The 12392-nt window shown below is 42.0% G+C and overlaps 1 protein-coding gene across 3 annotated transcripts in view; it reads right to left on the bottom strand.

The window, feature by feature from the left end:
* The window catches only part of LOC119649914, an 80921-nt gene that overhangs the window by 15713 nt on the left and 52816 nt on the right, over positions 1-12392 (bottom strand). For 2 of the 3 annotated variants that reach the window (XM_038052314.1, XM_038052316.1), the window contains exon 3: positions 4480-4528. The exons of the other annotated variant lie outside the window; for it this stretch is intronic. In XM_038052314.1, the coding sequence (XP_037908242.1) occupies positions 4480-4498 (19 nt within the window). In that variant the 5' untranslated portion in view covers positions 4499-4528. The remainder of the gene's footprint in view (positions 1-4479; positions 4529-12392) is intronic. 3 annotated transcript variants of the gene reach the window in all.

The raw sequence follows: 12392 nt of genomic DNA, 5'->3' as shown, positions 1-12392 counted from the left end.
AGAAGTTTGGCTGAATAAATTGAACAACACAATAGATTGGAGGGCCAAAGTGAGACAATAAACTAAATTGGCATCACTATGTATGGCTGAAAATTATTTCACATTTCGTGAAAAATTCTATAAAACCACAGCAGGAGTCTCCATGGGCAACCCAATGTCACCATTGGTGACGGAAATGTTTATGGGATACGTGGAATCAATCATCGAAAAAAAAGGGATAATGCCGAGGATTTGGTTCAGATATGTCGATGATATATTTGCCATAGTTGAAAAGGACAGGGTCGACAACACGTTAACAGAAATCAATAGGATACACCCGAAGATCCAATTCACAATAAAAAAGGAAGAACATGGATCTCTACCATTTTTGGACCTAAGAGTAACAAACAATAGCGGAAAACTCGAATTCGAGATATAACCAACGGCAACCCAAAGAACGATACCAGGAACTTCGGCTCATACCGCAACACAAAAAATGGCTGCCTATAATTCAATGGTACACCGTCTCTGCACATACTCCCTAAACAAGGATGGCTTCCATAAAGAAAGAATGTTCATACTTGATACAGCAATCAAGAATGGTTACACGGTCGAAATAATCGAAAAACTGATTAGGAGAAAGCAAGACCAGATATGGAAGAACCAACATTCAACATTGTTCGAGCAAGAAAGCACTCTAGCTGATACAAGATGGGTGAGCATACCATTATCCAAAGACTTTTATAGAATAAAATCCTTCCTAGGAAAATACAATATAAAAGTGGTCGGATCAAGCAGAGACGCAATCCTTAAAAGACAATAAGGGAGCGAAAAGGACCCATTAACGGAAGAGGAAAAAAGTGGGATTTACAAGATCAGCTGCAATGATTGCGAGATGGTCTACATTGGCCAGACAAAACGCCTCATCACGACTAGGTTCCAAGAACACCTAAAGGAAGTAGAGAAGCACACGTGCGTTCTTCGGTTGCGATTCACGTCACCGAGGAGGGTCATTCTGTGACGAGGCCAAATCTGGAGCTGGTACGACAAGTGAATAAGCCACACACCTTGGACGCATGGGGGAGCTTGGAAATATTACGAAAGGATGCGGCAAAATTAATGAACACAGATGGAGGGAATTGTGCATCGAGGTTAATTAAAATACTCGCTGACAAACATAGGGACCGTACCACCCACTAACTATTGATAATTGATGGCCATCAACCCAAAAGTTATAAGATTATATAATGGACGAAATTTTACGTACATTGGACAGCAACGGGGTGCAGGTCGATTTTAGTATCAGGGATGTTTCTGTCCATTATGAGCGACATCATGGAAGGAGTGTTGCGAAAGGTGTGCCTGTGGGCCGCAAGATGCGGACTCAGCATAAACCCAACAAAAACGCAACTGATGCTATTCACCACCAAGAAAAGGATACCTGAATTCCGCCTACCACGGCTGAATGAACAAGGATTGATCCTTTCCTCTAATGTAAAGTTTCTGTAATTCTGAATCCAAAGCTAAATTGGAGATTGAACATAGTTCTGAGGGTTAAGAAGGCCTGTATAGTCTTCTATGCCTACAAGAGAACCTTTGCAAAGAAATGGGGTCTCCGGCCGAGGATGGTTCTCTGGATGTACACAGCTGTAGTGCGTCCGATTCTAACTTACGGCTTATTGTATGGTGGCAGGCATTCAGAAAAAAATACAATAGGATGAAGCTTAATAGGATTCATAGGAAAGTGTGCCGCTGCTACTGGGGCTCTGCAGTCCTGCCCGGCAGATGCTTTCAATGTACTCCTGCACCTCATCCATCTAGACCTCCACATTAAATACGTTGCAGCGTGCAGTTCCGTCAGACTACGTTAGTTCGGATGCTTGGCAGCGAAGTTCTACGGCCACAGCAACATCCTAGACGAAGTACCTCGGGAAATCTGGGCATTCCCCACGGACTATGCCACACGCAAGTTGAACTTCACGAGAAACTTTGCTGTGGACTTTCCAACCAGGGCAAAGTGGAAGACCGACAGCGTGCTGCAAGGTTATGATTCAGTAAGTACTGACGATATTGGAAGTCTGTCGATGGCTGGAACTAGATTCGAGCCCCAAGCGTAACGTAGCCATTCTGACCGACAGCCAAGCGGCCATCAAGACCTTGTACTCAGCGATGAAGATATCAGGCCGCCGCCGTCTGGGCGGGACGCTCAAGGTCACCCTCTTCTGGGTTCCCGGGCATAGGAACACAGAGGGGAATGAGCGGGCTGACGGGTTGGTCAGACGAGGCTCTGCTCTTGCCAGCCCTTCGGTGAATACAGTCGGTGTTCCGCTGGCGGCTGTCGGGGGTCGAGCCTACTCGCACTACCTAGCAGCCGGGGGCCTTAGATGGCGAAGGCTTACGAGTTGTGCCAAGTCAAGGAGAATCTGGTCCGCTTATAACATAGCCCAATCACGAGAGTTCCCGTGCCAGACGTGTGCAAATGCATTCCAGATTACGGCGGTCTGCACGGGGCAGTGGCCCATAGGGGACCATGCCGCCAGGCTCGGCATATCCTACAATTCGCATTACCGAAGCTGCGGGGAAGGAAGGCAAACCCTCATGCACTTTCTCTGCGATTGCCCAGCTCTAGCTAGAGTTAGGCTGCGGAGAATGGGTAAACCATTATTTGGGGACCTCAGCGATTTCTAGCTGCAGGGTGGAAGAGCTGCTTTCCTTCGTGAATGCTACGGGCTGGCTCTGAAGATCCGAGCCGGCTAGACTCTGTTTCTCTGCTCCTATAACAGAAGTCACGGTCTTAGGAGTTTGTGGCATCAAAACGGCACACCACAGAGCTAATGGGGCTCCTCGGAGCGGCCACTGATACCTACCTACCCCCTATTTGTCACATTTTTTCTAAGCCGGGGACTTAAATGGGATGTTCACACGATAATTACAAGTCTCCTGAGTACTGAGAATTTTGGTTTTTGTGTTTCAGACCGATGCGGAGGACTGCAATCGTGTCCGTTAATGGACGCCGTTTTTTTCACACTCCAAAACGGTTTTGTGACGTAGAGAGGGTTAGGAAGGTCCTTTTTTAAATTGAAGCCAAAGATGTAGCTAATAATTCTATTTAAACATTAAATACCAAATTCGTCAATTTTAGGCTTTATTTACTTTCGAAAATAGACCTCATTTAGACCCTTCTATACTGTACTCCCCTTCTTCGATAAAAATATGGAGTTTCTATGAAAATGGGTTGAGTACGAGTAGGAGTATTAATAGGAAACAATTCAGCGTTTAAATTAAGGATTTAAACAAGCCTCTTTTCAGTTAAAATACCTTGGCGGCAACGCTAATGGCACCGCACACCATTAAATGCGCATATTTAGCACCCACTGATATTCTTATTCCTTTATGGAAATGAGTGGATTTTATAGTGGCGATAATAATGTTAGCAAAATTCAAAAATATTTGAAATGTTTACGACAACAGTAACGCAACTATCCACCGTATCTGCAGAAATGTGGGAGAAGTAATTGTTCGCTGGTCTCGAGATGTTTCGTAGTAATTCTTTGTTGAAATTACCGACATACTTGTCAAGGATATTTACATCAAATTAACAACCAAATGCCTGATATTTTCAGGAAATGTTTGAGATAACTGGTTTGTATTAACTTTTCCATGTTCTTGATATGTGTACTTGTGCTTTCAAATTTATCTACATAAGGTGATAATGGAGTGACGATGGGAACTAAAGAAAATTTACATAAAAAGCTTTTATAGATATTTTTATCGAAGTAAATGAAAACAAGATTTTTTGAAAATGCGAGTTTCTACATGGGTATGTATGTTATGTATGAATATGTTGCTTGTTTGTGTGTAGCAAGGATATATTAAGAGCAGATATTAGGACCGGAGATACTTTTGCATTTTCCAGGAGTATTTGCGTTAATTAGTCAGTTTTTCTATCAATGGAGGAATGATAATTGAAAATACTGATGTCAGCGGATGATGAGCTAGTGGCGTTAATATATCATGATGTAGTTAGAGAAATTTGATATTTTGTCATTTAAGATAAAAATCGAACACCATGTCCTGTATGTAGGAGTATTCTTGAACTAGGTGCAACCATGTAGTTGGTTGTCTTCCCAGAACGTCCACAGTCTTCACTAGTAATTTCAATTTTATTAGAGGAGAGAAGTTTTCCCCAACTTAAATTGAATATTTTTGTTGCTAGTATCTCAATCATTCAGTTTAGCTACAATGAAATATGATGATTTTCAACTTTTCTTACCTTAATAAGTTGCTTTCTCTGCTTTAGATTAAAATTGTAAGTAAAAAAATATTGCTTAGCTTAGTAGACATCCAAACTGTTAAACAACTTTGGAAAGGAAACAAAACCTAGCTAGGAAATAAATCAGGATAAAATGGAAAATCAATCATTATCGCAAAGCAAAGTCACAAATTTATTTCGCAAAAACTACTCCGAAATTATATGACACACTCAATTCTACCACTTGCCTCCATGATGAGGATCCATTTATAACTTGCAATCGCATAGCTTGGATCTCTTTTTAACCAAATCCGAAGTTTCCATTTTTTATTGGAATGCACAAAAGATATATAGATATAGATTCATTTTTTTTTAAATATTTGAATATGCAAGTCAAAAAATAAAAGTTTTGAGCTTTGATACGTATGAAAGAAATTAAATTAATAAAGATGTTGCAGGAATTGTTGATTAGTAAAAAAAAATCAACGCAAATACGCAAAGAAGTTATTTTTTTTTTAAGATTAAGTATAAAAGGAGTGTTAAGTACATTTATGGCATTTGTTTAAATAAATAAATAATACATTAAGATTGTAACAATTTGTCTATTCTTTTGCTACTTTTTTGAAAAATGGGGATCTGGTCTCTCATATTATCTGACGTTTTACATTTGGAAATATATAGGTTTTACCGGTATGTGATAGTTTTCTGGTAGGTATCAGTAGCGAGAAAATTCTGGGCCCGAGGTTAAATTGATGGATGGTCCCCCTTGCAATTGCAAAATCAATCTATGTGACCTTATTAAAGCCTCCATTATGGATTGCCTTTGCCCCGTTCAGACGGGGTCGGATGTGCCATTTTGCTCGGTCAAAGGCTTGATCTGGATAGAGTCGGGACGCTCTCAAATCATTGTCTAGCTTATGAAGCCATTGTTATTTCGGTCGTTTCCCATCGATTTGGATGTTCAGACCGTCTTGGCAAGTGAGTTCTCCTCAGCGCGAATTATATGTTGATACCATCCAAGCGGTCTCTCTCGTAATTTTTCCACGATGTGTGCATGTTTTACCGCTGGTCCAACGAAACACTTTCGTCTGCACTACCGCCGCACTACCCTTTACTGCCCCCGCTCCATTCGAGCCGTTCTACTTTGCAAATATATTAGTGCAGACCATTTATAACCCATGTTACTATTTATTGAAAAAGGTCTCCCACTTCCACCAGGGATGTACTCTGGTGGAACGGGAATCTAGTCAGAATGAGAACAAAGGTCCGAAATCTAGGACTGGCCGTGGTATAAAAACATATTGACGTGTACGACAAAGCTATCAGAGAAGTAAAGTAAAATAACTTCAAAAAATTCTGTTAAGGGATTGAACAAACCACTGTAAATATCCAGGTTATATAAGGTTGCTACCTAGGATAGAATCTATCTGTCTGAAACAGGAAAAATTCCTCGGGGTCCTATCCAATGGCGGAGAACAGTCAAATTCTGTCTGACACTCCAAAAATAGACAGAGGGAGAAAAAAGGAAAATAGCAAAAGAGGGAGCCGGAAGTTAGAAGATGAGCATTGAAAACTTCTAAGCCAGTGAAATCACCCGGAGTGGATGGTATCTTCCCAGCAGTGAAGGCTTGAGGTTCATACTGAGGGCATGGAAGTGGGAAAAGTGTTCTTCATCACGAAAGGGCGTAAGAAAGATCCTCTTCACCCTAAATTTTTCAGATCAATTTGCTTGACATCATTTGTACTGAAGATCTTGGGCAACTACAACTACATGCCAACGTGACTACTGGGAAGGACGATCCACGGAAAATGCTGTCGAATGTAATACGCAGTCCAATAGATACCACGCAAATAGCTCTATGTGCTGTGTGGATATCGCAATGCAGAATCCTGGCCTTCTGAATGGGCGAAATGGTAGATGACAGTAATTCTACGCTCAGCGACACAGCAAAGGGTTGTTTTTTGATTGGGTACTGCCATCGCTAATGTGGAGCATAGTATACGACGTACTCCGGGAAGAGCTAACAAATACTGAAATAAAGATCCAGGACTACGCTGAAGATATTGAATTATTCTATAGGAATAAGAGTAAGGACACCTTATGTGAAGATTAAGAATTTCTTGTAACTGGCGCACTATTCACTGGAAAGCACAAGCTTGATTACTTGAGAACTACATATTAGGCAGCACAGAAACAGAGGTGATGTATGGGTGAATTACACATGTCACGAACGTACGTAGGAAAGCTACAAGGGATTTTATGATTTGCAGGTCCATAGCAGGGAATGAGGGTGCATCTCGAAAATACCACGCTGGATATATATATAATAGAAAGGACAATGATTAGTTATGGAACGGTGATCTGGGTAGACAAAACACAAATTCAGCACAATAGTCAGGTAGTTGTGCAAACTTCAAAGATCGGTTTATGAACCGCATAATTGGAGGTACTCTTGAAATTTCTTCTTCTTCATTTTTACAGACAAGAAGGGTGATCTTCAGAATGGGCGGAGATAGAGGCGAAGAGTTGCTTAAATTTAAAAAAGATTGACATCCTTTCTACGGTACCGTATCCCAAGTTATCATTAGTAACAAATTTTACTACGAGGGCGATTGATCACAAGGTGATTGACCAGCCTCCCTTCCAGATAAATTAGAGTATCCTAGTTTTTCTCAATTTATAGTTGTCACTCTTTTAAATCTAAATTCCCTTCATTTTCAAAGTGAAAGAAAGAAGCGTAAGAACCAAATAGGCCGATAATTAAATGAGAACAAAGGGTTTCAGGCATCACCTATTGCCGTTTATCTGTGAAGTACAAATGTTGCCAAATGCCTTCTGCAAGTAATATGACAACTACTAAACTAAAAGGGCGACTGACAGTTTTATAAAAACAAGAATGTTCAACTTAAAGGGGGGGACTACAAAAGGGGGAAAGGTTTCTCCTCAATTGGTGTCCGCCATAAAATGGACGCGGACTCAGGACTCTTTCAATCCCTAAATAAAAGTCAGTCCTACTGTTGAGTCTTATTTTTATCTCCTCGGAGATGTTGGTATTGGGTGATCCCGGGAGGGAAAGTTACAGAGTGGGAGGCGTATAGGCGAATGAACACATAAACCAGGAGAGGCGCTGACAATGCCAGACACCTTTATAATATAAGGGGTATGCATTTTTTTATTTCCATTTTCAGGCGTTGTTTGCATCGGATCGATTTGACACGAAATGGGAGAATGGTCTGGATGGTGAGGTTCCTCCGTTACAAGTTCAAATGCACGGGGTTTAGGGGACATTGTTTCTGCTAGTGTCCTGAGACGGATTGAAGTGCTACATTTTTAAACTGGCTAGCAAAGCGTCACTTCAGAGGAACTATAATAAGGCGTACTGGACAGCTTTCCTTGATAAGATGGCAACGATGAAGTGGTGGAAAGAATACTTCCTCCTGATATTAGACGAAAGTGTTTTTCCACATAATATGTTGGTCAGAACTGGCGGGTCAAAACTTTCATGTACAAACCTTCCACGGGAAAATAGGATTAATTGTGAGATGGTGTATTATATTAAGCCAAGATTAATATTGAAACAGATAAATGCTCTCTTTCTAGCTAGTATGAGTACCTAGGTAGGTATAACATTAGACACAGAGAGTATATGGTCCTTCAGAAATGAGATATCAGGCGTGTAGGTAAAATTTTTCAGTGTTAAGTCATAACCCTATTATATGAGGAGTAAATATAGGATGCCATGGGCAACTAAGTATTGAGAGCCTGACTACTAAGGTTCGACACGTCTGAACACAATTTTTTTGGCATTTTTTGGTAACTCGGCTCTCCGCATTGGCAAGAGTTAACTCGGGTATTTATTTGGAACATCTCCACCAACCATACCTACGTGCCATGATTGCCGGTACCTAGCAATGTGCCTAAACAGTTCCCAGGTTATTGTTTGGGATATGGGGGATCCTAAGTCCACATCCGCATGATGTTGAACCGGTCCAAATGGAGAGCAACTTACTGACACGATTTTTGGTCCACTGGCCCCCCGTTTGGGACATAACACCCAAGCATTCAAAAACATCATCAGCACGCCTCTCTGCCCTGGACGAAATCGTTAGTCCTTGTTTTTGAATGTTTGCATGCTATGCCCCAAACGAAGGATCCGTGGACCAAAAAAACGTGGGAGTAAGTTGTTTTCCATTTGGTCCGGTCCAATATCATGTGGATGTGGGCTTAGGATCCCCCATATCCCAAACAATAATCTAGTTTTAGCCTAGTTTAGGATCAAGCTATTGGCGGTTTAGTTTGGATATAATTCGGATCTTTGTCGTGTTTTTGCGATTATATAAAGGAGCGTTTAACACCGGTTGTCACTTTCGGTCACGCTGCTCCCAGGGCAGAGGTGAGGCAGCGTCTGATGAGTTGTCTCAGCAATGGACGAAACCGTTAGTCTTTGTTTTTTAATTCTAGATCTTTTTAAGTTTTGCACAATATATGGTTCTTGGGCGGCCCTTTACCCGACTATTCTTCGAGACCAGCACAGAGAGGATATTTGTGCAGAGCAATTCAATTTGATGTAGGTGTTAAGATAACTGCATTGCTAGATATTGAACAAAATGGCTAAAGTAGGTTTAGCGCTGTTACAAAAACAACAACTCCTAGATATACAAGTTATTCGACGCCTTTGATATTCTGGTCATTAATGCAAATAGGAAGAGTGCGATAACCCGTCAGAATGAGAAGCCTTCAATCGGGGTTTGCATGGTTCCACCTCCAAATGCACAGTCACCTGGTCAAGTTCCATGACTCAGTGAGAGAACAAGCAGGTGTCATCAGTGTAGTCAAGCTGTCTGAGGATAGATAACATGGCTCATTGAACTCCTAGGAGCTTCAGCTAAGGCAGCATGAAGGACGCCACCGATAACGAGAACACAGAATATTGGTGGCAAAAATCAGACTCCACTCTCAACTTGCGGTTTCTCCCCACATGCATTTTTCTTGATGCGTTCCAGGATTATTTAAGCTAGTATCTTTGCTACTTCAGGAAGCAAATGCCGCTCCAATTGTTGCACTCAAGATGAGAGCCCTTCTTAGTAGTCTTAACGATTATCTCCTTCTTCCACACACTGAAAAGGATGTTGCATTCCGAAGATTTATGAATGACTGAGAGTAACAACTCTGCAAAGACTAAAGGATGGATGGTCGGATGCGAGGATAATGTTGCGGTATTGGTCGCTGCATGCACGATTGAACAAGTTCAGCGCACACTGGGAACGGTGATGTGGCGAACCAGAAGATAGAGATGGATTCTCTTTAGCTCTGTTGAAAATTGAAATGGTCGCCCCAGTCAAGGAGAGAGAGTTTTCACAGTCTTCCCTATTCAGCTTGATGAAGCCATGGTCTTGTCGAAACCGGTGGAGAAATAGCTCGACATCATGATAGAAACGAAGATGAATTGAGTAAAATTTTCCAGCTGAAGCCCAATAACGGAGGTCCATTGTCCAGTAGGCGTCGTGAAGGCGGTTCAGTTCGCCCTTCTATACGATTCCGAAGTATGGTCTCGCACACTCAGTAAGGTTATGTATTGCAAGCCCCTAGCGCAAGTACAACAGTGAGGGGTTTAGCGAGTTGCGTCCGCCTATGGTGATAATAGATATACTAATCGTTGGCGCAGCAATCCATACTGGATGGAAGTGTGTTAGAGCACTTAATTTTAGACCGTAACGGTACACTACAGTACACTGTAGGAGGCAATGTGGTTAGCATTGCGCTCGCCCGAAAATATTAAGCCCCCCCTCAATAGGTAACGGTGATAGAAAGAGTTATTCTCTCCATGCTGCTGAGCGGAGAAGAAAAGGCGAGGGAAAATAGGAAGCCGTCGCTTGTGAATAGAGAGTCTGCAATCTCAGCGTGGGAAAGAGAATCGAGGAGTAGATGGGCCGCACATCTCATTAAAGACGTGCGGCCGTGGTTCTATCGAAAATATGGAGCGATTGACAGTTACTTCAGCAGATAGGGATATTTTCAGTTCTACCTGCACACAATCCGGAAATCATTATCGCCCGATTGGATTTACAGGAAGGATGTGGGGTGGATGATGCTTGCCACACGTTATTCTCCAGGAGGCAGTGGGATACCATAACTGAGGCTATGATACAAAGCAAGGACACGTCGAGCTGACTGTCACATTATACTCAAGGCATTCTAAAGGCAAAAAAGAGGCAGACGAATAGGAGAGTTATCGGGATAGCTGAGGTTCCCTGGACCTGTGTGCTCCTGCATTTAACAGGCCTGGCGTGAGGTAATGTGTCAAACGGTTCCATCTAGGACACCAGACGTAATAAGGGCGTATTTTAACCTCCCCGGCACTTTGTGCGTAAATGCATTTTACTTCTCTACCCAAAAAAATTTATTGGCAACAGAATAACCTCTGCGACAAAAATAGGAATCAGCTTCCATAGCGAAGTAATGTTATTGGCACTCAATAGCAACATCATTTCACCAATTAGTGTGGAGTTGCTGCTGGAACTGGATCAACTGGCCGAAACATTCTTCAGATGGTTGAAAATACACTTAGAACATTGTCGATAATGAAGAGGCTAACACATTGGCTTGCCGAGGCACTCGCTCCAAAATATTGGGACCAGAGCGAGCATTTGGCATCAGCTTATTGAAGCCACGTTGAAGAGGGAAGTTGCAAGGATTTAAGCAGTCGAATAGGAAAATCTGGCTGACGAAACCTTTTGTAAAAAAACGCGAGGGTTTCAGAGCATCATCTTCATTGTCTCTTAAGAAAGAGAATATAAAATCTGGAAGGCCTTTTAACGGAACAATGCTCTATAACATAACATGTGGAAAAGACCGTAGTGGAGATCTCAGCTATATCTAGCCAATGTGAGGAAGAGGAGCAGACGGCCATGAATTTACTGTGCCCGGTCTTCCTACGAAGATACATCGGAAAGGTTTTCCTTAATGAAGAATTTTTGCCCGCTCTGCGTCTGGAAGATGTTCTCAGATTCGCAAAAGTGTGCAAATGCAGCATATAGGAGACTCTTGCCTTAATGGCCTTAATGAAAGGTCTGAGTGTTTGAAGCCGCAGCTCTCGCCAATCTCTCAACCTAATCTAACTTAAGTGACATCCGACCCACTTAATTTATCGGGACTGAAAATCTAACTAGCACGAACTGTTAAATATCTTGGAGTGCAACATCAAATTCATGAATAATATAAGAAACCTTATTAATTGTTCTGATGTAGTAAGCCTGTGACAAATAAGACCTGAAGGATTGATCAAAACGGATTCGCTAAATGTACAGATCTCTGACAAAGCCCATTCTCATGTATACATATATTGTCATGTGGTGCATCGAAAAATGGCTGCATATGGGCAAGATTAATTAGAAGGCGGATGTGGCGGTGCATACGTCACACTTTAACAAGGGGAGACGACTCCATTGCTGCCATCGCCATGTAATGGAATTCAGAATCTTAGAGTAACTGCGGGTGGACGCGCTTGGCCCCATTTAGGGGATAATGGCAGTTATATAATCTAATCTAAAGGCTTCGCTGTTTACTGGAGCAGTCAAAGGTACGATGCTGGCGGTACTTCCAGCTAATCTACAGAAATCGCACTTCCCTTGGAGGTGTATCATAAAGCAGTGAATAACGTATGACGGTTTGGTACCATTAGCGCTTGGAAAAGCTACCATCTTTCAGCGATGCGCCGATTTTTGAACCCCAGAACACAAGGGTAAAAATCAAATGGCTCTGTTGTCATCATTTAATTTGTAGATTTAGCTTTGCCTTATATTCTGTTATTAATCATCAGAAAGCAATGGATTCTAGGTAGTCACAGCTGCAATAATATTCACCGGTAGTTCAATCATTGAAGGTAGATCGGGCTTAGCCGTGTTCTAGAAAAGTCATTTGTGGAAATGACCCATTGCCTTGCATCTAAATCTCGTTCTAGCCGAAAATATGAAAAATCATTTTACCGGTTAGCAGTAAGCTGGAGAAAATTAGCGTACCGACATCATTTGGCAAACATCATTTGGTATAGAGTTCCTGTGCTTCACCTCGGTCGATTGAATGAAACGTCTTTGTGGATGGCACATCTGGCAGATTAGCACAGTTGAAGTCGCGAGGATTCATATAGCGGAGTAGAGGATT

The sequence above is a fragment of the Hermetia illucens genome, chromosome 2, assembly GCF_905115235.1.
Source record: "Hermetia illucens chromosome 2, iHerIll2.2.curated.20191125, whole genome shotgun sequence".
NCBI lineage: Eukaryota > Metazoa > Arthropoda > Insecta > Diptera > Stratiomyidae > Hermetia > Hermetia illucens.
Note: the sequence above shows the minus strand (reverse complement) of the source record. Positions and strands in the feature narration are given on the sequence as shown.